This window comes from Oryzias melastigma, unplaced genomic scaffold, assembly GCF_002922805.2.
Source record: "Oryzias melastigma strain HK-1 unplaced genomic scaffold, ASM292280v2 sc00160, whole genome shotgun sequence".
In the NCBI taxonomy this organism is placed as follows: Eukaryota; Metazoa; Chordata; class Actinopteri; order Beloniformes; family Adrianichthyidae; genus Oryzias; species Oryzias melastigma.
Window position 1 is genome coordinate 694,989 of NW_023416878.1, and position 27,973 is coordinate 722,961.

Here is a 27,973-nt window from a genome sequence, read left to right on the forward strand (position 1 = left end):
CTAGATAATATCTCGTTATCACGAGAAAACGAACTTGGTTATCTCGAGAAAACCACGTTTGTTAAAAAAAAAAAAAAAGCAAGGCAGGCCGTTTTCGGCTTCCGTACTCAGAAATGAAGTTTTAATCTTAATTTTCTTTATCTGTCCTCCATCATCAGTAAAATGCTTTAAGAACAAGTTAAAAACAGATTTTTAAAAATCAAAGTGAGTCTTTAATACACGTAGAAAATATAAAATTCTTTAAGTTTGAGTATTTTAGAGGTTTATTTTATTTACTTAATCAGAATAAAACGACTTATTTTGTCTTTGAGTTTTCTGTAAGTTATGAACAGAAACATTCTCGACTTTTATTTTTTTTAGTTCTGTCACATCCTGCTCTTTGGCTTCTGTTTTTATCAGCGAAGTTTGCAGAGAATATATATATATATATATATATATTATAAGATTTTATGTTTTTGGCAACAATATTTATTTAAATTACATGTTTGTTTGTTTTTTATATTTGTATTTTAGAACTCATTAAAGAGGCTAAACCAAAGCTGAACAATAGGGGGCGACAGAGCTTTTTTTTTTTTTAATTTAATAACGGTTTTGTTGTTTTTTATTAGTTTTAGGTATTTTTGTGAGACTAAATCAACTGTTTTCTTTTATTTTGTAAAACTTTTCGGAAGTTTATTCACCCGTGCGGGCAGCAAATACCTTATAAATCTGCTTTGGTCACGATGGGACGGTCCTACACCCAGGACGGTCCTGACTGCTGTCGATGGAAGAACGAAGGAAGGCAAAGCGGAAGTACGGTGATGGTACTTTCAAAACCACAGTGTTACATCAAAAGCCCGCAAAAACAAATTTGTCGACAGAAATAGAAAGATAATTGGGTTAAAATGTTGTTATACCTTGAATAAATGTACAAATAAATAGTAAACATTTTTTTTTTTTCTTGACTCTACTTATTGAAAACTTATTTCAATTAACAACATGTTTCTTCAAACTGAGAAATGTGGTCAGGTGTGTTTTTATGTACTGTTAAAAATGCATGTTTTTTTGCTGGAAGAAAAATAAAAATAAAAAAAAGTAATAGTAAGACTCACTGATCGTCCTCGTTGCAATTTTCTTCTGTTTTTGTAATTTTATTGATAAAATTGTGTGAAAATTCAGCTTCACAAACAAATACAATGAACATATTGTTACAATATATTTTCCCAAAAAATATTTGTATTTTAATTCACCTTTTTACTCCTTATTACAGTACATTTTATTTACAATAAGTTTGAGTTCATTTCCATCTTCTTGATTACTTTGTATCTTTTTCTGATTATTTTTATTTTTTTGTCTGTTAGAATTAATCTGTAGATTTATATCATAAAAGTAAATAATAATCAATGTGATATGGAAAACAAAAGTTCAAGGATATATGTTGGATGTAGGGAATTGTTTCTTCACTTTAATAAAAAAAAAAATGTCGATTTAACTGAAAGCAGAGTGAACAACAGATAAACTATATTCTAAAAATAAATATATAAACTATGAAGCTCTTCAGGCACCTGCTGAACCAACGGGTCATCGATGAAGACATTTTTTTTAACTTGCTAACACTTTATTTTGAAAACTCTGACAGGAAGTGGTTTCTTGCAGATGCTGCTTTGACTCCTGTGTGAGAGGGGGGGCAGAGCAGGACAAAGCGGGGATGTTGGAGGAAGGAAGAGCTCCATCCATCACTTCCACCTCTGCTCTCCTGCAGTTTGAAGGTTTGAGTTCACATCTAGTAAAAACTGCCGTTTGAATCCGGATTGAGATCCTCCTCCTTCTGCTGGTGCTGATGCTGCGGAGGCGCTGAACATCTCCAGACATGAATCCGGCGGAGCAGACGGTAACGTGGCTCATCACTCTGGGAGTTCTGGACTCTCCAAAGAAGAGCGTCTCGGATCCGGAGGCTTTCCTGCAGACGTCGCTGCGGGACGGAGCGGTGCTGTGCCGGCTGCTGGAGCGGCTCCGACCCGGGACGGTGGACAGAGTGAGTGGAGATGCATCTGCTGCAGCAGCTGCAGCAGCTGCAGCAGCTGCAGCCAAATGTGATCATGCAGACACTTAGGATTATTACATTACCACGGAAAACCAAGAAGGAGGCAAATTACTGCTCATTCCTGCTGAATTTATTACCTTGATTTCAGAAAAAACGTAAAAACTCAGCAAAAATGATTAAAAAAAACGTTAATAAATTTGTAGTAGTAAAAAACTTAATTTATTTTAATCTATTATTAGTTGAAACGCCAATGTTGGTTTAAGAAAGCATTTTGGTAAATTAAAAACTTTGAAATCCAACTCAAATGTTGTAGTATTATTACATTTAATACAAATTCTTTCACTATAAACGTATATTACTCAAAAAAATGTAAGTCTTTTTCATTTTAAATGACCAAACAGAGAAAATTAATGCAAATATGAAACAAATATCTGCTTTTAAAATTAATAAAAAAGAGGGCAAATTCATTACATTTTTGAATGACTTGCTTAACTTCCTTTAAAATAAAAGAGAAAACTCTCATGTTTGAATCTTTAAACTTTAATAAATCAATACGTTTTAGTTATTTTTGACTTTAAATCACCAAAAAAAAGACACATTTAATGCAAATATGCAACAAAGATTTATAGTTCATTAAATTGATTACATTTTGGAATTACTTACATAGCAAATTATTTGCCTAACTTTAAAATCTGTGCAACTCCCCTTCCTTTAAAACAAAAAAGAGAAAACTCTAATGTTTGAATGTTTAAATTGTAATAAATCATTAAGTTTTAGTTCTTTTTATGTCTTGAAGTCCCCAAAAATCGACAAAATTAATGTGAATATGGAACTGTCACTTTTAAAAAGGTACAAGAAATGAGGGCAAATACATTTACAAAACTTTACAATCTGAGCAATTTAATTTACATTCCCTTTTTTCTGTCAGAATAAGACAAACAAAATGGAGAAGTGCTCTGAAAAATGAAAGAAATGCAAGATAAAGGTGTGACTAAAGGCACAACTATACAAACAATGAATACAGTTTCATAAAAACGGATTTAAAAAAATCAGATGTGAGATTTTACAAATGAAAACACAAAGTCCAAAAGAAAAGCTAGAAAGTCCTTTACAGAATGTTTAGCTGAAGGTTTTTGCTGTATTTCTGCTGCTGATCTCAGTGCTTTGCAGAAATTCCTGTAAGTTTCTGCGTCTACATGTCATTTAATGTTTCTGCTGGAAGCTTCTTGCATGGACCAAATGTAAAACATGTCATTTAAAGCAGAGAAGGGAAAGAAAATGATCTAAATTTGGTGAAATCAGAGTTCAGGTCAGGTATTCGCTGAAGACAGAAATAAAAACGTTAGACTTAGTGATCGTCCTTGTTGCCATTTTTTGTGTGTTTTTGTCATTTTATTGATAAAATGTGTAAAAATTGAGCTTTACAAACTCATGTCATCGGATGAACACATTTCTTTGGTGTTGTTGCTTAAACTTTGATACCTCCTTGTTTTGATCCTGTGAGTTTCTGCTCAGATAGAAACGTTTCCACTAGACTTCCACAGTATTTCAGAAACAGCACTAGATTTATGTTCTAAGCGAGCCTTGGTTTCCGTTCCTTTGTTGCCTTCTTCCTGTTTTCTTTGTGTTTTCTTTTGTCCTCGGTTCCGGATCTTCCACCTGTTGTTTTCCCTTCCTTTGCGGTCCATCTTGGATCCTGGCAGCGTTTGTTCCGCCCTCTGTCTGGACGGTGCTGCAGATCCACAGACGGATTTCGTTGCCACCACGATTGATGCAGGACTAAAGACATGCTTTTACTTTTCAGCAGGGATCCCCAAACTAACCCTCCACATTTGGCCCCGCCCCCCACACACTATCAGTTAGGCTGAGCGAGAACCACATAGAATGTGACTTTTTATTCCACCTTCTGCAGTCTGAACTCTGACAGGAGAGGATATTTATTGGTTTAATATTGATTCACTTTTTCTTTATTTCTTTATTATTATTTTTCATATGCTCGTTTTTTTTGGACGTCCAGAGCTCTTCAGCTCTTTCAGCTATTAAAATATTCAAATCTGTGTATGCTAGCTTTTTCAACTGTTTTGGCATTTCTAAGCTATATTTGAGTTTAGCTAATATTTCAGCTACATGCTAGCTGTTTTGGCATTTTCTCCACTTTTTAGGCAATTTTTGAGTTTAGCTAATATTTCGTATACATGCTAGCTGATTTGGTTAATTTTGTTTTTTTCTTTTCAAAAGGCTGATTGGGCATTTAGCCAATATTTCAGCTACATGCTAGCTGTTTGGGCTAACTGAAGATTTTCTTTCCCAGTTTTTAGACTATTTTGGAGTTTAGCTTATATTTTGGATGCATACTAGCTTTTTTGGGGAAACTTAGGCTTTTTTTTACCCATTTTTTAGGCTAATTTGGCATTTAGCTAATGTTTCAGCTACAAGCTAGCTGTTTTGGATAATTTAGGATTTTTTTTCCCGTTTTTTTAAGGCTATATTTGAGTTTAGCTAATATTTCAGCTACATGCTAACTGTTTTGGCTAATTTAGAAGTTTTTAATTTTTTTAAGCCAGGTTAGCATTTTGCTAATATTTTAACTAGCTATCAGCTGTAGCGTTTTCAGCTATAACTTCAGCCATCAGCTTCAGGATTTTTAGCTATAAATTTCAGCATCTTTAGCTATTTTAGTTTTAGCATCTTCAGTTTGAAGCATTCACACTGGCATTATCACAGGTAATGGTATATATCTAGTTTTTAAAATGTTTTGGTATTATCTTTTACCATGAAAATTACAGAAATACATTTTTTAATATTTGGCTATGTGCGGCTTTCTGGAAAACCGTAAATGTTTACGTTTAGGCTTTGATTGCTGCACTTTTCTGTTAGCCTAAGAACCGACCCCGGCCCCACATCAAAGAAGAAAACAGTTGCGTGGGTGTCGCAAGAAAAGTTTGGGGAGTGCTGCTTTTCAGTAATCCAACATTTCTGGGAAATATTTATTTGTTTGGATGGTTTTAAACAGACTCTTAATGTATTCAAAGACCATAATGAGGTTCAAATAATATAAAACTACAAAGAAATGCCTTCACTGAAGTCACTACATTATATTTCTATTCTTTTTTTGTTATGTTTTGTATATTTTACTTTTAGTTTAACAAGTATATCACACTGGTGGGCGGTCAAGACACATTTTAGTAAAGTAGACTTTGTGTTGCTCAATTTTTACCTGAAAATGACCTAAAAGGGATTTTTTTTATTCAACTGTGTTTAAAGAATTTCAATATTTTCAAACCTGCTTTTACTCCTGTAAGCATAAATATTGTTTTTTGGTGACTTTTAATGATCATAATCGTAAACCACGCCCTAATTTTAATGTAATTTTGAAGAACAAAAAAATCAAAGGAAATGTGTGAATAACTTTCAAAGTAAAGCGATAAAACGCTTTCCGGTACTTGAAAGATGCCTCATTAATAATATTCTATTTAATAAATTGCCTTATAGTTAGTAAAAGTTTAATAATACTTTGATTTATTTCCAAATATTTTTGTAAAACACATTTAAACCTCAACGAGTTAACAAAAATGGATAGTAAAAGGTTAAAAACGTGAACATGAAAATGTTGAGATGATCTACAAGAGACATTCTTAAATTTCTTGCAGTAAGAATCTATCCCTTTCATTTTTTAGTCACTAACTACTAAAACATCGAACTCAGAGCAGTTATTTTTTCGGTTTTTGGCATTTATTTTTACTTTTTCACGACGTTTGCGCTTTAGTTTGAAAGCGATATACCGGAAGTGTGGCTTCTCAACCTGGAGCGCAGTAACAGGTGCACCTGAAGCAGCAGCGCCTCTTTCGAGCGCTTAATGCCTCTAAAACTAGATTTTTTTAGGCATAAATTTGAGGGTTGATTATTTTTTTCTGCTTTAAATCGTAGTTTTTCCAGGAGCCGAGGAGCGACAGCGACTTTCAGAAGAACATCGCCGAGTTTCTCAAAGGTTTGGCGGCGTTCGGGGTGGAGGTGAGTCAATAAATCTGATTACTTTAGCTAACCGGTTTGCTAAAAAATGTTGGTTTACTAGCTCTGTTTTCATTTATATAACATTTAAGCGTATAAATCTGTTTCAGAACAACAGCAGAGATATGATTTACGTAAAATGAAAACGCAAATGAACGGTTAAAGATAATGTCATCAACAAAAGTACAAATATTTATTTTAAGCTAACATTTCTTGTTAAAATTTAAACACATTTTTAAACTTTCACCTCAAATTTAAAATGATTTATTATTAATTTGGAGTAAATTTTAAATTTGTTTTAACAGGCACCAAAAATCTCATTATTTCATTGACTTATTTAATTTCATTATTCAAATTTAATCGAGATTAATTGAAATTCTGTATCAGATTATGTCTGAAACATACCAGTCTTCCATTTTGTTAAAAAAAATTCTGGCTGTGTATATTTTTAATTTTATCAGGATTTTTTTTTTTTTTTACACGTCCTAAATTAATTTTGAAATGATTTCCCTGTCTCTTCCTCTCTGTGGTTCATCTCGTGGAGGTTTGGTGGTTCAGAAAGGAAGCTGAACGGGAATTGAACCTTTTTGTGGTTCCCTTGAAGCTGATGTGTCAAACTCAGTCACACAGGGGGCCAAAATCCAAAACCCACCTTAGGTCGCGGGCCGAACTAGATAAACATTTATTGAACACTCTAAAACTACATTTTTAAAACGCTAAGACTGTAACTTTTAACATTATTATGAATAATAAAAAGGCAGTAATATTATTCCAGAATAAATCAACTTAAACCTTAAATAACTTTCAATATTTTACTCTCTATTAAAATATATTTCCTCAAAATTATACAAGTTAGAAATAAGATCAAGATAACATCGGGTCATTAATAACAATAAAATAAAATGATCTGGAGGGCCGGATAGAATTACCTGGAGGGCCGGATCCGGCCCCCGGACCGTGACTTTGACTCATGTAAAGCCTCAGAACATTTTCAAAGCACATTTGACAAACAAATTTAATTATTCAGTGTTGAAACATTGATCAACTTTCCTGTTCAACATGTTATTTCAGACTTGGTGCACATTTAAAATAAGCTAAAGAAAGTTTTCTTTGCTTTAGCTTGGCGCTGGCAGGGTTGGTTGTTTGTTGCTGCTGGTGGTTCGGTGGTTGCTATGGAAACAGGAGATTCATGTGGGCATTTATTGGCAGCGATGTGAAGTCTGAGGAACACAAGTGTTGTTTTATGTTATAAACAGTACACAGGTTGGGGGGGGACCTGGAGATCTAGAAAGGAGTCGTCGTCTTAATCCACGGCCCTCTTCAGTGTAACCAAAGAGAGGGCCGTGTCCCGCGGCGGCTGACCTGCCCCACACTGGCCGAGAGGAGAGGTCGAGTATTGATCCTGTGATGGAAAAAGCCATGAAGTCATTCATGGAAAAAGACGGGTTACGCAATTCCATAACTAGGTTGTGAGCTTTTAAAGAAAGCCCCGACTCCCGCAGGAGCCATGAAAGGATTAAGTGAGCCAAGACCAAGACAGGGACGTGATTTAATGCGGGCTGCCAGTGGATTTTCCAATCAGGTTGATTAGAGTCCCGTCAGCCGTGCTGCTGGAAACCGTGCTCTCTGTGACTGGCAGCCTGGAGTAATTCTCTGGGACACGGATTGGGCGGCGGGAGAAGCCGGACGGTCCAGAAAAAGAGTGTTTGCACAGACAGAGGATGTGTTCTGCCCACAGTTAGGAAGAGCGGCAGTCGCTCAAATCCCAATCATACATCTGCTTTCTCTGGTTAATCAGAATAATTGAGTGAGACATTGATTTGTGGGCCTTTGTGTTCTCTCACCACAGCATTTCATTACATTCACCCTATAGTCATGTCAGTTTGATAGCTTTTCTTTGCTTAGAGCGTCCGGTGAGATGAGAAATCATGCTTCACACCATCGAAATGATAAAGATAACTCAGTGTTTTATTTTAAAAAGCAGCCAAAGACACATCTTTTTAAAATATTCTTAATTTTGTTTTTATATTCTGTGTTTTACTCTTTGTTTTTACTGTGAAGCACTCTGATTTTTATCTTGAAAGGTGCTATTTAAATAAAGATTTTTATTAAAACAAACTTATCCAGAGGTTGAGGCTGAAAAGAGCTTCCTTAGTTGACCTCTTTCAAACACATATGATGAGGAGCGACCCCAGACCTGATCAGAACTCACCTGGTTTGGGCTTCTTAGGGATTTTTCTTTAGAGCAAACATGTTGAGGGGTGTCCTTAAAAGGTTAAAATTACCCTGATGAGGACTGTCCCTAGATCTGATTCAAACAAACATGGTTTAAAAGCACTTAAGTCAAAGTCGAGGCCCGGGGGCCGGATCCGCTCCTCCAGGTAATTATATCCAACCCTTTTATTTTATTGTTATTAATGACCGGATGTTATCTTGAGCTCATTTCTAACTTGTATTATTTTGAAAAAAATATATTTTAATAGAGAGTAAAATATTGAAAGTTATTTAAGGTGTAAGTTGATTTATTCTGGAATAATATTCCTGCCTTTTTATTATTCATTATTATGTTAAAAAGTTACAGTTTTCAAGTTTTAAAAATTGACATTCTGCTAGCTTTTTGGACTATTTTGGTATTTGCTAAGATTTTTTAGACTGTTTTAGAGTTTAGCTAATATTTCCGCTGCATGCTAGCTGTTTTGGCTAATTTATGTTTTAAAAAAAAAAAAACGTTTTTTAGGCTGTGCTGGAGTTTACCTAATATTTACACGCTAGCGGTTTTGGCTAATCAAGGCGTTTTCAGTTTTTTTTGGCTGTTTTGAAGTTCATTAATTTTTTTTCGGCTTCATACTAGCTGTTTTGGGTAATATAGGTTTTTTTTTTGTTTTGGCTAATTTGGCATTTCACTAATAGTTTAGCTGGCTAAATAGTGTTTTCAGCTATCAATTTCAACATCTTCAGCAGCCAAATTCAGCTTACAGCATTCACGCTAGCATGATTGAAGGTAATGCTGTATATCTAGTTCATAATTGCGTTAAAATTTTTGGTTTTAAAGTTTAAAAAAATGTGTTTTAGTGTGTTACGGGCGGCCGCATTGCAGCGGTAGGGCGGTCGACTCTTGATCGGAAGCGAGCGGGTTCGATTCCCGACTTGCTCGCCCATGTGTCGAAGTGTTCTTGGGCAAGACACTGAACCCCGAATTGCCTCTGGTTGAAGGTTGCTGCCAGTGTTCAGCAGTGGAGCCAACACCAGTGTGTGAATGTGTGTGTGAATGGGTCTGTGACTGTGAAGCGCTTTGGGCCCTCAAAGGAGGGCTTAAAGCGCTTCACAGTCACAGGGCACTCTGTGTTAGCGCTGTACCTGCGCAACTATGCTTTTAGTTATTTGGTCTAAAAACGCATTGGTCTGGTCAAAATTCACACGTCAAATTTGTAATTTGTATCCGACACCTCTCCTTTGATGGGCCTTAAATTCGCTGCTCGACTCCTCTCCGAAATTGTCCTTGATGCCCCAGACGCCTGTGGGCGGAGCTACCACCAACTGTTTTCACTACATGGAGTTGTGTCTGTGTATGTCTCATAGAAGACACGGAGGATGTTTAGAGATCATAGTTATGCATTTTAAGAAGCTTTACAAAAGCATCATGTTTCCATGTCTGGGTTCATGAGACTCTCCCGGTACGGTGAGGTAAACTTCTGGGGCTGAAGCTGAGTCTGAATGATGGCCGCTTTCTGGCTCCACCTCCATGTCTCTGTGACTCAGCTTAAAGACTTTTGCCCTGCATTCGTGAGTAGAAAAATAAAAACAAGAATCAGAATAGAGCATCTTTTTATTATTGTCTTGAAGAAAATAAGAAAAATATCATAAAACTTTTGGAAGCCCAAGCTGGCTAGCATAGCGAACGCTATCGCTCCAGCCCCATGGGCCTAGTGACACACTGACAACCTGTCCGGGGTGTATCTCGCCTTCAACAGCAACCAGGACAGTCTCTGGCAACCCAGCGGGTTCAGAAAATGTATGGAAGTTCAGGACGAAATCCCTCTCTTCAATTTATTTATTTATTTATTGGTTGCTGCCAGACTGTGGCGCCATACCAGTACCCGATGTTGAATTTTGCCGCGCGACCTCGGATCATGTCTGAAACTAAGGTGCTGAACGGTGTCCTTGAAGCCTTAAAATTGGTGCGATGAAAAGTGTACCCCAGACAACCTTAGGACTGACATGACGAGGAGCGTCTCATCGAAACTAACATGGCTTAGCGAGGGGTGGTCTTAGCGCCCCACCTCGGAACAAACCTGTTGAAGGGTGTCCGAAACCCTAAAAGTGGTGTGATGAAGGACATACCCTAGAATACCCTAGATCTCCATAGATTTGGCATGATGAGGAGTGTCCTCCAGACCTCATCAAGACAAATGTGGTTTAGGAGGATGTCTAAGTTGCCGCAAGGAGTGCTTCAAACTATCGTGAGGAAGGGCGGACTCTAGATCTCCTGGGACCTGACCATGAGTCTCCCCAGACATCAAAGCTGTCATCATCTTCTGAGGAGCTGTCATAGTGACCCCCTTTGCTACCAGATGTTGAAGGGTGTCCTGGTCCGTAAAACTCAAGAAACCAAAACAGACATGAGGAGTGGGCGGGACTAATGAACAGAGCAGGTGATTATGAAAAGAAACTAAATCCACATGTTTACATGAAGTTAAAACAAACTTAAAATAAGTAAAAGAACTAAACAAATCTTGAAGAATCAACCCAAAAGACTCACAGAAGTAAATGTGACTTTTCTGCCTCCCATTCGTCTGCCTTCACGCTCTAAAACTCTAGAAGTTGGTTTGTGTTGAGTAAACAGAGGATTCGGAGCTTCAGAGGTATTATGGTCGTGTGTGTCGCCACTCACACACACCAGTGTGATGGAGGGATTACAGAGGCCAGCTCAGACTTTGAGTAATCCTGCTCCAGACTGCAGTTGGACTGGATGTAAAGCCCCGCTAAACTGTGAGTTTCTTCCTTTTTGAGCTAATGTGCTTCAATGTGTAATGGGAGTTCAGGTTTACACAAAGTAAATAAGACAGGTTAAATAAAAAGTTATGATCAGTTTATATTCACTCTTTAATTGTTTTAGTATAGATGGTAAAACTAGAAAAGGATCACTTCCTGGATTTATCCAATGTGACCCTTAACTGGATAAGTACTGCAAGAACGAATATTTTTCAGCTGCAGCGAGGGATTTAATCTGAATTCAGGGAGCAGCTTCCCTTGTCCTGAGGGAAGACACATCCTGTGGTCACGGAAAAAGATGGTATCTGTTTTGGAAGAGTTGAAGAAAGCGTACAAGAGGAATGTTGAACCGAATAAAAGTGGGTTGTGAGGAGTCAGGGACATCAGGAAAAGCAGGAAGGATAACAGATTACATCTGCTTCTTTGGAAAAACAATGTGCCATATGGTTCTGACTGCTTCAGAGTGGTCCAAAAGGGGCCAAAATCCAAAACCTTAGGTTGCGGGCCAAACAGGTTAAACATTTACTGAACACTCTAAAACTACATTTTTAAAACTTTAAAACTGTAACTTTTTAACATAATTATGAACTAGATATATATCATCACCTGTGATGATGCTAGTGTGAATGCTGGAAGCTGAATTTGGCAGCTGAAGATGCTGAAATTGATAGATGGAAACGCTGAAGCTAATAGCCAGCTAAAATATGAGCTAAATGACAAAATAACCCATAAAAGAAAAAAAAAATTGAAAAAAAGCCTAAATTAGCCAAAACAGCTACCATATAGCTGAAATATTAGCTAAACTCTAAAATAGCCTAAAAAAATCTTAGTAAATACCAAAATAGTCCAACAAGCTTAGAGAATGACAATTTTTAAAACCGTGACTTTTTAACATAATTATGAATAATAAAAAGACAGGAATATATTTCCAGAATAAATCAACTTAAACCTTAAATAACTTTCAATATTTTAGTCTCCATAAAAATATATTTTGTCAAAATTATACAAGTTAGAAATGATCACAAGATAACATCGAGTCATTAATAACAATAAAAAAAAATATCTGGAGGGCTGGATAGAATTACTGTGGGAGTGTCAAAGTCAACACCCGGAGGGCCGGATCCGGCCCTCCGGGTGTTGACTTTGACACATGTGCTTTAAAGCTTTGAGTGTTCTACAATTTTTATTTAAGAATTACTATTAATTACTGTCACTAACATTAGCAAAAAGTAATTTGATTCATTTGAAAACTTCACACCATAAATTTACCAAAGTTACACCGTACACCAGCAGGTTAAACATCAAGGTGCATGAAAACGAAAATTCCAACCGGTACCTGTAGTACACACAGACAATTACGAAGCACGCGCCTCGTTCCCAAAGTGCACTGATCAAACAGGAAATAAACGATCGCGGTCATTCTAGCGCTCAGACAAAGTCACGTCTTACCGTCTGGCTCTTCTACAGATGGATTACAAACGCACACAGGTAGACGTGCTTCACACACGCGCTACAGAGCCTGTATCTCACCGGTGCTTTTCCTGAATGAAGCGAGTGCGTCGCCAGCTGCCCAGCAGTTCCGTCATGCCACTCAGACGCTCAGTGCAACAGCCTCTTCAATGAAAATATAATATCGATACTTGGTGAGAACCCATCGAGAATCGATCACAGGACTAAATATCACGATATATCGCGATATCAATATTTTGGCACACCCCTACTGTGGATCCCTGGATTGTCCTGAGGAGCAACCTAAGAATAGTTGCTGCGACTGCAGAACTTTATCAAAATTTGCGGTCGTACCCAGAAGTCAGTCCAACCAGTTTGTTTTTTTCTTTTGAAGTTCATCATCTGTCAAACATGTTGCTGTTTCAGTCATTCCCTTAATAGTTTGTCTGCATTTCTGTTGAAGCCTTTTGAGGTCAGCGACCTGCTGCAGGGGCTGAACTTCTCCAAGGTGCTCAACTCCCTGGTTGCTCTCAACAAAGCTACTGAAGGTCAGATTCTGGACCTTTTTGACATTTGTTGTTTGACTTGTTATGTAAAACACGAGTCACAGTTGTTGTGATGCAGGTGTGGGCGTTTCTGGGGACGGCGGTGGCGTGCCGCACTCCTCCGGCTCCAGGATCAAGTCGTTCGACTCCCTGAACACTCAGGGCCGCTCCTCCAAGCTGCTGCTGCCCCAGTACCGCAGCCTGGTGAGTCACCACGGCGACGGCGCCATCAGCCCCCGTGGCGATCTCTGCTCTCCCCGCATCCACGTCTCTGGCTCTCTCTCCTCAGGACATGTCGGAGGGCAGTGGGTGTGGCCAGCTGCTGGTGAAGGCGCGCTTCCCCTTCCAGCAGACCAACGAGGACGAGCTGTCCTTCTCCAAGGGCGACGTCATCGTGGTGAGGCGGCAGGAGGAGGGGGGCTGGTGGGAAGGCTCGCTCAACGGCAAGACGGGGTGGTTCCCCAGCAACTACGTACGGGAGCTGAAGGGGTGCGGTGGGTGGCGCTTCCAGATCCCGACACCATCAGCTGTTTTTATTCCACACTGCATTCATATTTAAACTTAAACACATTTTAAGCCTCAGAGTAAAACCTGCAGCTTTTTTAGTGTCTTTGACAGGAAGAATCCATCCAGAGAGCTCCATGACCCTCTTAGTCTTGTGCTGCTGACTGAGGACAGGAAGCGTCACAAAGACAGGAAGTTCCAGAGCTGCTGTATAAAAAGATACTTCCTGACCTAAAACTCAAAACAGCAACAAATAAAACTGCAGCTCAGGAACTGTTCAGAAAACTCCAGAGACGTCTTCTCTTCTAACGTTAATGCTTCTGTTGGCAGTTTAGTTTAAGTAAATCTCTCTTTTATAGTGACCTGGATAACTTAAAGTATATAAAGCTGCTCATTATTTTTGAAAACCTTCTTAGTTGTCTGTGATAAATGTCAAAGTTTGGTATAAGTTGTGGGTTCTGGACATCGTTAGGCTAGACGAAAAGACATACTGTGATTTATAGCATACGCTAATGGCTGCAAGAACGTTTCCCTGCAGATGTTTTTTTGAACAAAGTTAGTGAATAAGGAGGACAAAGCTAACCGGAGGAAAAGCGGTTTGATGTGTTTTTCTATTGTTGTGTTTTAGACAAAACAGCCGACAAACCCAAGTCTGGGACGCTGAAAAGTCCGCCCAAAGGCTTCGACACCAGCATCATCAGTAAAACCTACTACAATGTGGTGAGCGGATTTGACCTGCAGACTGGCTGGTCCCTCTTTTCTGGTGACCACAGATGACGTAGTCTTTGAGTTACTGAAACTCATCAACCATTTACCCAATTAACGCAGCTCCAGTGGATTCTGAAAGTCGAGGAAAGCAGCTTCACGTTTAAATTCAGTACTCAACAGTTATGAAGAATTTGCACAATTACTGTAAACCAACTATTATTGTTCAGGAAAATTCTGATTTGCAACACTTGAATGAACTCAGTCATTGGGCAAACGGCTGCATTAGTTCAAAAAGCGTGTTTTATGTACAGTTGCCAACAACTGACATTAAAGGGTTAAAATATTTGGTTATTGAGATCATGGACGGATAAGTCATCTTCAAATACCAAGCATCCAAAAATAGATGAAGGCACTATCCGAAAATGGGCGGAGGCAGTATCCGAAAATGGGCGGAGGCAGTATCCGAAAATGGGCGGAGGCACTATCCGAAAAAGGGGGGAGGCACTATTCGAAAATGGGCGGAAGCACTATCCGAAAATGGGCGGAAGCACTATCCGAAAATGGGCGGAAGCACTATCCGAAAATGGGCGGAGGCACTATCCGAAAATGGGCGGAGGCACTATCCGAAAATGGGCGGAGGCACTATTCGAAAATGGGCGGAGGCACTATCCGAAAATGGGCGGAGGCACTATTCGAAAATGGGCGGAGGCACTATCCGAAAATGGGCGGAGGCACTATTCGAAAATGGGCGGAGGCACTATCCGAAAATGGGCGGAGGCACTATTTGAAAATGGGCGGAGGCAGTATCGGAAAATGGGCGGAGGCAGTATCGGAAAATGGACGGAGTCACTATCCATAAATGGGCAGAGGCACTATTCGAAAATGGGCGGAGCCACTATCTGAAAATGGGCGGAGGCACTATCCAAAAATGGGCGGAGCCACTATCTGAAAATGGGCGGAGGCACTGTCCGAAAATGGGCGGAGGCACTGTCCGAAAATGGGCGGAGGCACTATCTGAATATGGGCGGAGGCACGATTCCGAAAACGGGCAGAGGCACGATTTGAAAATGGGCGGAGGCACTATTCGAAAATGGGCGGAGGCACTATCTGAAAATGGGCGGAGGCACTATCCAAAAATGGGCGGAGGCACTATCCGAAAATGGGCAAATCCACTATTTAAAAAAAATGGGCAGTCACTATTCGAAAAAATGGGCGGAGTCACCATTTTAAAAAATGGGCGTAGGCACTTTTCAAAAATGGGTGGATACTTTAAAAAAGTATCAAGCACACTCAGGGAGTCTTTTCAATTGACTCCGCCCACATCTTACTTCAAACATAACCTTAAAATGAAGTAAGATTTACTTGGTGGGTGCTTGATGAACTGACATCACTTCTGTTTTTAAACCAGCTTCAAACAGGAAGTCACCGGCTGTCGCTTTGTTTTTAGCAAATAAAAACATCTTTTCACAGGAATAAATTACACATTTTTAATAGTGTTCAAATTAGGTGATGATACTAAGGCCAACAGAGTGACCGCGGTTTGCCTATTGATTCTTCTGCATGTAATTAACCATAGCTGTGCGTTGAAAGCGCGAGGCCCCGCCTGTCACCCCTGCCCGTGTCATTCCTGCGGGAGCCAGAGCAGCAGATGTAATGTAGGTTATTCCTTCCATCCCAGTGGTTTCTGGGGCAGCCATGCCCGAGGCCGGCTTCTTTCTGGTGTGTTTGTGCGTGGGCTTTTAATAATGCAAGACGCCACAGTGTGACGGTGGATCTGCGGCCGGGGCACCTGAGTCTCTCCAGCCTGCAGTCAAAGTTGTTCCCGTACAGGCGTGCAAAAGAAAAGCTTTTGTTTTGAAAATACAGGAAAGCAATTTCAAGGTTTCAGCTTTGGGCTTTTTGTGGATTTCAAAATGCTTTTCATCCTTAGCTCCATTTTTCTTTTTGTGGCTGCACTCGTCTTTGCCTCAAAGCTAGAGAAATGTTTTTAATTCAAAATGGACTGAAATCTGCTAAATATTTGATTTTAAATATTTATTTTATTGCCACAAAACAATTTAACACATGATCTTGTTTTTAAATAATGACTAAAACCTTAAAAAAAATAAACCAATCATTACGGAGATGTTTTTATAAGCTATTTTAACAAAATCTTCAAGAATTTGGTATTAAATTAACTGCTAACACGACAGATTTAATTTATTTCAGCTAAAAATAAATGGAGAAAATAAAAAAAATGCAAAAACTCCAAACTGTCAAGTTATAAATGTTGAAGCCAAATAAACTAAAGAAAAGTTTAAAAAAATGCTAAAAATGTGCTGTAATGCAGTTTGTCAATAGAAATGCTAATTGCATTTTATTTTGAAAGGTACAGATGTTTCCTTATTTGTTTTCTTGAAATGTAGATTTAAGAAAAATGATGAAAGTGAAAATATAAACACCAGATTGGCTTTTATTGTTGAGATGTTGATGCTAAAGTGATTCAGACTTATGATAATTCTAATATTTGACTTTCAATTTCTCACATATTGAAACAAATAACCAAAGACTAACATCAATCTGGTGTTTTTCAGATGAGTCTCAGTTCAATGTTTCACTCCCACAAACAGTCTAGTTTTCTGTCAACAAACTTCCGCTGTTGCTGTTCTGTAATGTTCTGTATCTCTGCATGTCGGTCAGGTTCTGCAGAACATTCTGGAAGCAGAGACGGAGTACTCCAGGGAGCTGCAGAGCCTGCTGGGTTCCTACCTTCGCTCGCTTCAGCCCACAGACAGGTGCCATCACTGTTAAACGTGACGCTGCTCTTTATTTTAGTTCCACAGGATCTGAAACTATATGGTCTAAATTTCATTCCTGCGAAGCATACGTGTCAAAGTCGAGGGCCAGGGGGTCATTTTATTTTATTGTTATTAATGACCCGATGTTCTCTTGAGCTCATTTCTAACTTGTATAATTTAGACAACGTATATTTTTACAGAGAGTAAATTATTGAAAGTTATTTAAGGTTTAAGTTGATTTATTCTGGAATAATATTCCTGCCTTTTTATTTTTATGTTAAAGAGTTACGGCTTTAAAGTTTTAAAAATTAGCATTTTGCTAGCTACAAGCTAGCTATTTTGGCTAATTTAGACTTTATTTCTTTTTTTTTGCTCTTTAGGCTAATTTGGCATTTCGCTAATATTTTAGCTGGCTATCAGCTTCAGCGTTTTCAGCTATTAGCTTCTGCGTTTTCAACAATTAGCCTCAGTCTTTTCAGGTATTAACTTCAATGTTTTCAGCTATTAGCTTCAGTATATTTCAGCTTCAATGTTTTCAGCTATTAGCTTCAGTATATTTCAGCTATTAGCTTCAATGTTTTCAGCTATTAGCTTCAGTATATTTCAGCTTCAATGTTTTCAGCTATTAGCTTAAATGTTTTCAGCTATTAGCTTCAGTATATTTCAGGTATCGGCTTCAATGTTTTCAGCTATTAGCTTCAATGTTTTCAGCTATTAGCTTCAATGTTTTCAGCTATTAGCCTCAGTATATTTCAGGTATCCTCTTAAATGTTTTCAGCTATCAGCTTCAATGTTTTCAGCTATTAGCTTCAGTATATTTCAGCTTCAATGTTTTCAACTATTAGCTTCAGTATATTTCAGCTATCAGCTACAATGTTTTCAGCTATTAGCTTCAGTATATTTCAACTATCAGCTTCAATGTTTTCAGCTATCAACTTCGGTATATTTCAACGATCAGCTTCAATGTTTTCAGCTATTAGCTTCAGTATATTTCAGCTTCAATGTTTTCAGCTATTAGCTTCAGTATATTTCAGCTATCAGCTTCAATGTTTTCAGCTATCAGCTTCAATGTTTTCAGCTATCAGCTTCAATGTTTTCAGCTATTAGCTTAAATGTTTTCAGCTATTAGCTTCAGTATATTTCAGCTATCAGCTTCAATGTTTTCAGCTATTAGCTTTAATATATTTCAGCTTCAGCGTTTTTGGCTATCAGCTTCAGTGTTTTCTTCTTTAAGCTTCAGCATCTTCAGCTATCAGCACTAGCATTTTCAGTGCCCAATTTCAGCTTACAGCATTCACACTAGCCACTGAAAGGATCATGAACCGCTTGTTTGAATAGTAATGCTAGTAATAGGTAATGCTACATATCTAGTTCATAATTATGTTAAAAAGTTACGGTTTTAAAATGTAGTTTTAGAGTGTTCAATAAATGTTGATCCTGTTTTGCTCACGACCTAAGGTGTGTTTTGGATTTTGGCCACTTTTGTGATTAAGTTGACCCCCCCTGCTTTAAAGTCTTGAAACAGGTAGAAAATCCCCCGTGACCTTTTGTTGTTTGCAGACTCAGCAGCGGAGACATAAACCACATTCAGGCCAATCTGGAGGAGATCTCAACCTTCCAGCAGATGCTGGTTCAGTCTCTGGACGAACAGACAAAGTCAGTAAATCCTTTTCCTTCAGGTCTGATGAACCTGTGCAAACAAAATCAAGTACTTTGACTCTTCAAAATGCAACAAAAATGAGCGGAACTGAAATCATTTAAATGACCGCTTTAAGGTTTTTGACGTTTAAAATTTCCATTGAATTTAAGAAGCTTTAAAAGTATGAGTTTATGAAAACGAGTGGTGTGTATCGTAAGAGTCTGAGTATCATGATACACAGGTCATGATACGATACGTGTCACAATATATCCCAAGACAATAATTCACTATTTTTTCAAATTAGGATTTAACAATTATCTGAATATAAATACATATTCCACAAAAGTAAAATTGTAAACTGCAACTGAATCTCATAAACAAATTGCTTTTAAATTCATGCTGCTTTTGTTTTAGTAATTTAGGAATATTGAAGTGGAAAACAAAAGTAACTACATGAACTACATGTTTGCTTTTAAATAATTGATTGAATATCACCTTGGCAGTATTTCAAATTGATACAAGTATCGCCCAAGACAGTACTGCAATGTTTTCTTACACCCTTAATAAGAACAGTTTCTGAGTCATTTCTATTTAACTTCTTGACTTAAATTAAAACTATTAACTTGTCTTTAAATTGCTAATGTCAACAATGTAAACTTTGTTTGCAGTCTGCAGACAAACTGTTTAATTGAATGAAAAGAAATAGAATGTGTTTATTGGAGCAACAGGGACCTCTAGAGGTCACGTTTGGTAATAACAGTTTTAATCTTTTTTTTTTTTTTTTTTTCAAAATGAGTTAAAAACAGACAAAGAAATCACCTAGTCCTTTACTGATTGAGTGGAGGGTAAAAAATATTTGTCTGTCTCAATTCTGAGAGTTAAAAACCCTGTAAGATTCAGCACAGAAACTGTGACAGACAGAATGTAAAAAATAAAAAATGAATCCAGGAAATGTTTTTGTAAGAATTTTTTAAAATGATGGAGCAGAAATTAAGCCTAACACAGATTGTCTATTAGATTGAGATCTAGAAACACTCTCTATGTAGCCACTCCTTGGTTGCCATGGTGATGTGTTTGGGATCCTGCTGGAAGGTCCAGACACGTTTTTGGCCTCAATGTTCTCACTAATGAGCGGAGGTTTTTGTTCCAAAATCTCTCTGTACGTTGATCCGTTCTTCCTTTCCTTCATACGGATCAGTTGTCCTGTCCCAAATCATGATGCTTTCACCGCCATGCTTCACTATACAAACACGTTCTTTAAGAAGTATGATTTGAACCTCAAACTTAGATTTCAACTGACAATTACTTTCTATACATCAGTTTTGCTCAAACTTTGTTGCTCTATTTGTGTTTTTAATGGCGTGAACCTTCTGCACAGACTTCCTGAGCACCAGCAGAGGATCGGCGGCTTCTTCCTCAGCCTGATGCCTCAGATGAAAACCATCTATGTGTCTTACTGCTCCAACCACCCGTCTGCTGTCAGCGTCCTCACACAGCACAGGTACAGCCTGCACACCGCTGATGCATGATGGGAAACGAAGCGGCAACAGCCTCTCCTCCTCCGTCTTCTCCAGCGAGGAGCTGGGGGGGTTCATGGAGTCCAAAGGGGCGTCCAGTCCGGGCATCCTGGCGCTGACCACCAGTCTGAGCAGACCCTTCACCAGGCTGGAGAGGTACCCGGCGCTGCTGAAGGAGCTGGAGAGACACATGGAAGTGAGTCCGGGGCTTCTGTCGCTTCTGCTGGGGGAGCTGGGCTGTTGACCATTTGTGCTTTTATTTTGTAGGAGCAACACCCGGACAGAGCCGACCTCCATGCTGTCATGGCGGCCTTCAAGCACCTCGCCGTGAGACTTCACTCCACCTCCAGGCTCAGTACGTCTGCAGAACCAGAACCTCCTGCTTACAGCTCCTTCTCACTGTTCAGGCTGAGTGTCAGGAGGTGAGGAAGAAGAAGGACCTGGAGCTGCAGATTCTGACAGAACCCATCCGGAACTGGGAGGGAGACGACATTAAAACTCTGGGCGCGGTTCTTCACATGTCGCAGGTCACGGTTCACTCCCAGAACTGCCAGGTACAGGAGCTTCCTCCGTCAACACGCCACCTTGGGACGTGAAGAAAATGTTTTAATCCATTGTTAGCCAACGACTCAGACGGATGTCTTCATCTTTTATCTGATCTGCAGTCACACAACGGACAGGAAATGATGTCATCTCACAACTTTCAGAGTAAACTAAAATTCTCTTCTTCCACATGAGAAGCCTAAGCACTGACTGGTCTGTTTGAGGGGGAAGTTGTTTTAATCTTTAGATTGAAAAAACAATATTTTTCTAAATAAAATGCATCAACATGGAACTTTTTATGTGGAAGCATTTCTTAAATGCTCTTTTGCTAACTTTATTTTGTTGAACCTTCGTACTACACTTTGAAGCAATGTGTTGACGGATGTCAAATTGTAGCTGGATATGGAGGGAAATGAGTCGCTTTCCAAAATAAAAACTATCAGTAAAAACACAATCAGAAAATGCACAAAAGGCAGATAATGTACGTTTCCATAGGTAATATTCTGTCCTGCATGAGTCCTGGACCAACAAGAACCGAACCGTTTTCTCTATTTTTACACATCTAGTCCCGAAGAAAATTCATTTTTGGAATAGTGCACGACCCCACCCCGAAAATGATGACATCACAGCGAAAGAAACTGTTATAATCTAAAGAAATTTATTTTAAAAAATATATTTGTGACAGAGGCGGAGCCAAAAAGCTGTAACAGGAGTGGAGCCAGGAATCTGCGATGGGCGGAGTCAAAGATTTGTTATGGGGTGGAACAGGGGATTTGTGATGGGGCGGAGCCAAGAATCTATGATGGGGCGGAGCCTGGGATTTGTGACAGGGGCGGGGCCAGGAATCTGTGACGAGGCGGAGTCAAAGAATTGTTGGGATGCTTGCGCTGACGATCTTGTCTTCCTTCAGGAGGTAAATGAACGTTTCCTGGTCCTGTTCCCTCACACTCTGCTCATGCTCTCTGCCAGCCTGAGGATGAGCGGCTTCATCTACCAGGTGAGTCTGCAGAGGGACGTTCTAACCGGCTGCTTGATGCTCCTAAACGCCCCTTTCTTGTCTTCAGGGGAGGATTCCGCTATCAGGGATGCTCATTTCCAGAATCGAAGATGGAGAAAACTTGAGGAACGCGTTTGAAATCTCAGGTCAGAGTTCGGTCCTCTGGTTCTCCTCCTGCTGTGACTCCACCCGTGACGCGCCGTCGGTCTGTCGTCCAGCAGGTGGGCAGTGCGAGCGGATGCAGGTGGCCTGTAACAGCCAGCGGGACCTGCAGGACTGGCTGGACCTCCTCACCAAACACACGCACACCCCCGCACACCCGCACAGGCCTTCCTGTCACACGGTACGCCGCACTGCCGGCAGATCTTCATGCGCCGCCGGCCCCGCCTCCCCCTGACTGCCCTCTGTTCTCTCCGCCCTCCCAGCTGCCGACTCACACCGTCACGTCCTCCAGACACTCAGACGCCCGGGGGGGAAGCAGCGCCTACCACACTCTGCCTCACCTGTCCTCCTATGAAAGCGTCACCCCCACCTGGGGGCCCCTGGAGCCGCCCAGCACGCCCAAACCGTGGAGCCTCAGCTGCCTGCGGCCCGCGCCGCCGCTCCGGCCGTCTGCGGCGCTCTGCTTCAAGGAGGTGCTGAGCTAAACGAGGAAGTTCATGGATGTTAGAAATATGTCTCAATATGTCGTTTACTTCTGAAGGACATGAGCAAAAGTCCCAAAAACATGAAGAAGCTGCTGCCTAAGAGGAAACCAGAGAGGAAGCCTTCAGAGGAGGACTTCACAGTGAGGAAGAGTGAGTGCAGCCCTTCAAATTAAGAGCGGTTCCTTTCAAAATAAATCATTTTCATGGTGAGATCATAACCAGTGCTTTATTTAACCCTAAGCTTTAATACTTTTTCTGATATATTTGAGGTCAATGGATATATTTTGGGTCTCTGACTCCTTCCTCATCTCGAGATCTTTAAGAACTAGTGGAGTTCTGTTACAGTAGGGTCTGCAACCGGATGTGAATTTAGAAAAATGCAGAGCAGATGACGTTTGTGTGCTTTGAGTGTGAGCCTGTGAGTGTGTGTGTGTGCGTAGCAGACTGGTTGGCTGCTCTTCATCTGCGCCCCTCTCCTGGGACATTCCTGCATCTCCTCCGGATCTAAAAGTTTCACATAAGTCATTCCCGCCAGGATTTCTTGATGTTTCGATCGCAACTATAAACGCAAATTTAAGCAAAGCCGAGATGTGTCCCTCACTCTGGAACGTTACATCTTTATAGCAACTTTACTGCAGCTTTGACCAATCTACTAATCCACTAATCATGGCTGACACCGCAGCTTTATGACTTCCCTCCTGACTCCTTCCTGGGAGCCGTGCTCTTTTTTTCTCTGTAAGCTGCGCGTGAACGGTCATTGTGCTGAGTGTGAATTCTGTCTGTTAGTAGGAAAACAGACAGATTGATGTGAAGGGCAAAAAGAAAACATTCTTGGCCTTAAAATACTTTTAGTTCATTGCGTTTAGAAAAAAATGTAAATTCTGATTTTAAAACCGAATGGAATCGTGGCTCGACTGAATCATTACATACATTACATACATAGATAACATATTTATAGGTCAGTTATTATAAACTTTTAAATGACTACAAAAACGTTTTAAAAATTGGGTTTAAATGGATCTTTTTGTGTTAAATGTTGTAGACTGTTGTGTTATCCGGTTTTCCTTCATTTATTCCAAGAGTTCTGTCCAATCAGAACTCAGAACAACCCAAACAAAATGTAATAAATGATGCAAAATATCACTGAAAAAGTTGACCGGTGAACACAGTGCTGTTACTCTTTCTGCCTTCTACCCATAATCCCGTCTTCCTTTCAGGTACGGCCGCTCTGGAGGAGGACGCTCAGATTCTGAAGGTGATCGAGGCGTACTGCACGAGCGCCAAGACGCGGCAGACCCTCAACTCCAGTGAGTGCGGCGCTACGGCGTCTCCAGCGCATCCGCCGAAAGCAGCGTTTCTGCATTTCTGACCCGTCTTCTTCACCTCCTTCACTAACACGCTCTTCTCTCTTCTCTCTTTATGTCTGACCTCCATCCTTTTCTCTTTTCATGTATTTTATTTAATTTAACCCTTTAAAAAAATCCACCTTGTGTGTCTTCATCTTCCCTCCTCGCCCTGTTTGTTATTTTTTATGATTTGTTGCCCCGCCCCCTCACTGTTCACTGATGATGTCACGATGCCATGAAGCCTGGCAAGGGACTGACCTCATGCACAACCACGTGCTTGCTGACAGCAGTCTGGCCCCCGCTGGTCTCCCTGGCAACCAGCCATGCTCAGACCAGTCCGAGGACTCGGATTACGACAGTATCTGGACGGCGCACAGTCACAGGACCGCGTCGTTCTCTCGTAAGATGGGCGTGTTTCCTGACGTCCCCGCCGAGTGGCGGTGACCGGTTACTCCCTTCCTGTGTCCGTTTGTGTGTCGGATCCCCGTTCAGGAGAGAACAGCATCACCGAAAAACACCAGAGACCATTCTCTGAAGCAGGAGTGTCGAACTCAATCGCACAGGGAACCGAAACCCAAAACACGCCTTCGGTCGAACAGGATCAACATTTACTGAACACTCTAAAACGACATTTATAAAACTGTAACTTTTTAACATAATTATGAATAGTAAAAAGGCAGGAATATTATTCCAGAATAAATCAACTTAAATAACTTTCAATATTTTACTCTCCATATAAATATATTTATTCAATCTTAAACAAGTTTAAAATGAGCTCAAGATAATAATTAATAAAAGGTTTGGCCTCTAATTACCTGGAGGGCCAGATCCGGCCCCCGGGCCTGGACTTAAACATGTGCTCTAAATAATCTGCAGCGTTTCCATGCCAACATGTTAGTTTAACTTCTGTATATTTATCAATTGTGTTTTTAATTTTCAGGATCCAGCAGAAAAGACGTTCAAATGTTGTTTCCTGAGGAGGAGAAGATCATCGTGGAGGAAACCAGGAGCAACGGGCAGACGGTGGTGGAGGAGAGGTGAGGGATGCATCGGTCTGAGCTCTTCAAACGACAGCACAAACATATTCCAGAAAATCAACGCTTCAACAAGTTAAAAGACAAAACCAAAGTGTTGGGGACCATAATAATGTTGATTTATTCAAACGTTTTTGATTGAAAACTCTTATTTTGAAAAGTAGTAGGATCTTTGTTTTATTTAGAATCTAAACCACAATCACAACTAGTTATTCTATATTTAATCATTTTTATTATTTATTTCATATCATAAAATTAAAAAAGTGTTAGTTCTTGTATCAGAGAACACAAATTCACACTCATATTCTGCTAAAAATGCTCCTGTTTAAAAAAAGAAAAAAACTGATAATAAAAATAAAGTCACAGCTCAAGTTTTCTTTACATGGAAATTTTAGTCTTTTTATATTTTAGTAAAGTGAAACTTTTAAATGTTAATGTCTGCATGATAAAGCTAAAATGAAATGTTTGATTCTAAATCATCTTAAACATCAACAGAGAGGAGAAAACTTTTATTCTGAAGTATTCAACTATAAGCTATTTAGAAATATTCACATTATTTGTTTTTTTTTTTTTACAAATGATTCTAAATTAAGTTTTATTGATCAGCTCATATTAACCGATGGTTCACTACATTACCCAGAATGCCTAGAGAAGCCAGGAGGTCAGAGGCGTTGATGGGAAGTTCTTTTATTTTGAACAAACTTTGTGTTGAATGTATGTTTTCCTGAGTCCCATAAAGTGAGAACTCCAGAGAACACAACACGACACCAAAACATTAACCCTTAATGTGATTATATTGTGCTAAGATTCAGTTTTAATGCTGAAAAGAGATTGAATTCAGGATTTTATGAGTTAATAGTCGGTCCATATTTCTCAAACTTTTTGTTTCTTTTTTAAAATGAATCACTTCCTGAAGCTCTGGTGTAAAAAGGTCAACAGTTTGACTCATCTGAACACTTTGATTTGTGTCAGTTTTGAAAGAAATGAAGATAAATACAGTTTTAGCCCCATTTTAAACTTTTAAAAGTTTTAGTAAAAGATGCTGCAGTTCTGAAAACGTGGAGAATATCTGCTTCCAGCCAATGATGTCTGGGCGCCATCTTGTCTGCAGACAGGCCCCTCCCCCCAACAGAAGCTGTATGATAAAGTCTTGACTGATACAGAAGAAAGGTCTGGGTCTCCTCAGGGGAACACTTTAACCTTCACTTTAGACGATTAAAAATGGTTGAAATAAAATATATCAGTGTTAATTCTAACTCTTTAATATCAAAAAGGTTGTTTTTAAGAGCAATAAAAGGGCAAATAAAAGGTTTAAAGCAAAATCTTTACACTTTTATCCACTAAATAAATGTGAGAGTTTTGATCCAAGTCCTGGAACTGAAAGCAACAAAAATAAATGATATAGAAGAAGAAAAAGATGCATCAAACTAAAACAAACTATTTAGAAAAGTTTCAAATCTTGTTTCTGATCAGTTTTCTGTTCAGCAGAGACTCATGTGGTTCATTCATCTCAGTTTTGACATCTAAAAGGAACCAGGTTGTCATCCGTGCACACTGTGGCGTGCAGGTGAATGCTAGAGTGCTTGTTTGTGCAGGAGTCTGGTGGACACGGTCTACAGCCTGAAGGATGAAGTCCAGGAGCTCAAGCAGGTGATTCCTTCTTCACATTAGAGTCCTTCAAAGTCACATTTCAGCTTCTGTTTTTGGAAAAATGATGACCCAAACTCACTGAAATAGAAATGTTTCTGAATGTGACTTTATTTTAGCTGATCGTTTATTGATCAGTGATTTAAGTGAAACATTTCCTCATCAGCTCATACCTTTGTTTTTGGATTTTCAAAATAAAAGACTTCTTCCAGTAAGCTGTTGGATATCTGAGTTGATGTTCTGCTGCGTTTGGGGCGCTCCGTGTCCTTCAGGACAACAAGAGGATGAAGCGGACGCTGGAGGAGGAGCAGCGGGCCCGGAAGGAGCTGGAGAGGATCGTCCGGAGGGTTCTGAAGAACATGAACGACCCGACGTGGGACGAGACCAACCTGTGAGGTTGGGAGCTTTCCTCCGCCGCAGGAGGAAGCGGGCCGTCTTCAGCCCTCACTCTGTGCCAAACTGTGGACCAAGACGACACCAGAACCAGGACCTGAAAGCTGTGACGCCGCCACTTCCTGCTGTACTTCCTGTCATACTAATGATGATTTCCTCTGTTTTTTTGATTGTTTTTGTCATTAGTTGGTGCAGTTATCCTCCTGGTGCATGTAGGTTTCTACATTTCTCATTTCCTGTGAACTTTCTGGCTCTTTACCTGCTAAGAAACCAAAAGAAACTGGAGTTCACAAACGTGTTTGTTCAACTTTTCTTTCTTTTATACATTTATTAGACCAAAATGAATATTTAAACATATTTAACAACCTTTATATTGATTCTCTCAGGACTTGAAGGCATCTGTTCATCTGCATTCATCTGAAACCACTCGGAGCAATAATCCCAGACCAGAAGAACATGTCACACTCCAGAAACCACACCTCTTACATCACAGAAGGACCTTTACGCCTTGAGAATCCACAAGGAAATATTTTAGTCTTCGTTTTTCAAAATAAAACTTAAATGTTTCACATTTTTTTGTCTAATATGCAAAAAAAAAAATCAAAATTTACGCTTGTAACTCACTGTAGGTGAAATAAAAATAGTCGACTAGTCGACGATTATTTTCCCGATTAGTCGTTAATTCCAGATTATTCTCCCATTTAGTCGGCTAGTCACAGATAATTTTCCTGAAGCGTCGACTAATCACCAGTTATGACGGCCTTAAGTTTAACTAAGAAATGTATCAGATATGTATCGATTAAAAAAAAATAAAGATGTTTGTGCAGTTTTTTAAAAATAGTAAACATTTTAAGGAAATGACTAGACTGCACTGCATCCTCATAATGGAAAGGTGTTGAATTTAGCAGAGCCAAAAAGACAAAAAACACTTTGTTTTTCTTCAAACCAAAGTTACGTTTGTGTGCTTTCTTTTATATTTTTCTGTTTTTACTCTCTTTATGTTCATTTTTTTACTCGTCACTCTGCATCTTAACCTTCCATAAAGTCATAAAACAAGAGCTCAAACTCTATTTCTGTTTAATACGACGCCAAAATGTTGACGCTGACGGCGAGGAACCAAGATGCTGCCATATTTACCCCCACCCCTCTATTTATTACCCCCACCCGTCGTTCTGTGAATAAAGTCATCATGAACTCTGAAATG

General features: G+C 39.5%; 1 protein-coding gene across 5 annotated transcripts; it reads left to right on the plus strand.

Moving 5' to 3' along the window:
- The first annotated feature begins 1,643 nt into the window (after nt 1–1,643).
- On the plus strand, nt 1,644–27,971 carry LOC112138373 (rho guanine nucleotide exchange factor 7). Of its 5 annotated transcripts, XR_002917763.2 has the most exons (23): nt 1,644–2,014; nt 5,951–6,034; nt 12,936–13,020; nt 13,097–13,221; nt 13,307–13,511; nt 14,150–14,241; nt 16,909–17,003; nt 18,567–18,662; nt 20,024–20,146; nt 20,220–20,358; nt 20,430–20,489; nt 20,570–20,716; nt 21,616–21,702; nt 21,770–21,848; nt 21,921–22,045; nt 22,128–22,337; nt 22,406–22,499; nt 23,567–23,656; nt 23,937–24,095; nt 24,636–24,732; nt 26,325–26,379; nt 26,649–27,066; nt 27,156–27,971. XR_002917763.2 is itself a non-coding variant. In XM_024260925.2 (22 exons), the coding sequence occupies exons 1-22, from the start codon at nt 1,850–1,852 to the stop codon at nt 26,769–26,771; spliced, it is 2,535 nt and encodes an 844-aa protein (XP_024116693.1). In that variant the 5' UTR covers nt 1,644–1,849; the 3' UTR covers nt 26,772–27,971. The 5 variants fall into 5 exon arrangements, 4 of the variants coding, with proteins under 4 accessions (XP_024116693.1, XP_024116694.1, XP_024116695.1 ...); XM_024260925.2 differs by having other exon boundaries at nt 26,649–27,971; XM_024260926.2 differs by having other exon boundaries at nt 1,646–2,014; nt 21,924–22,045; nt 26,649–27,971.
- The last annotated feature ends 2 nt before the right edge of the window (nt 27,972–27,973 follow it).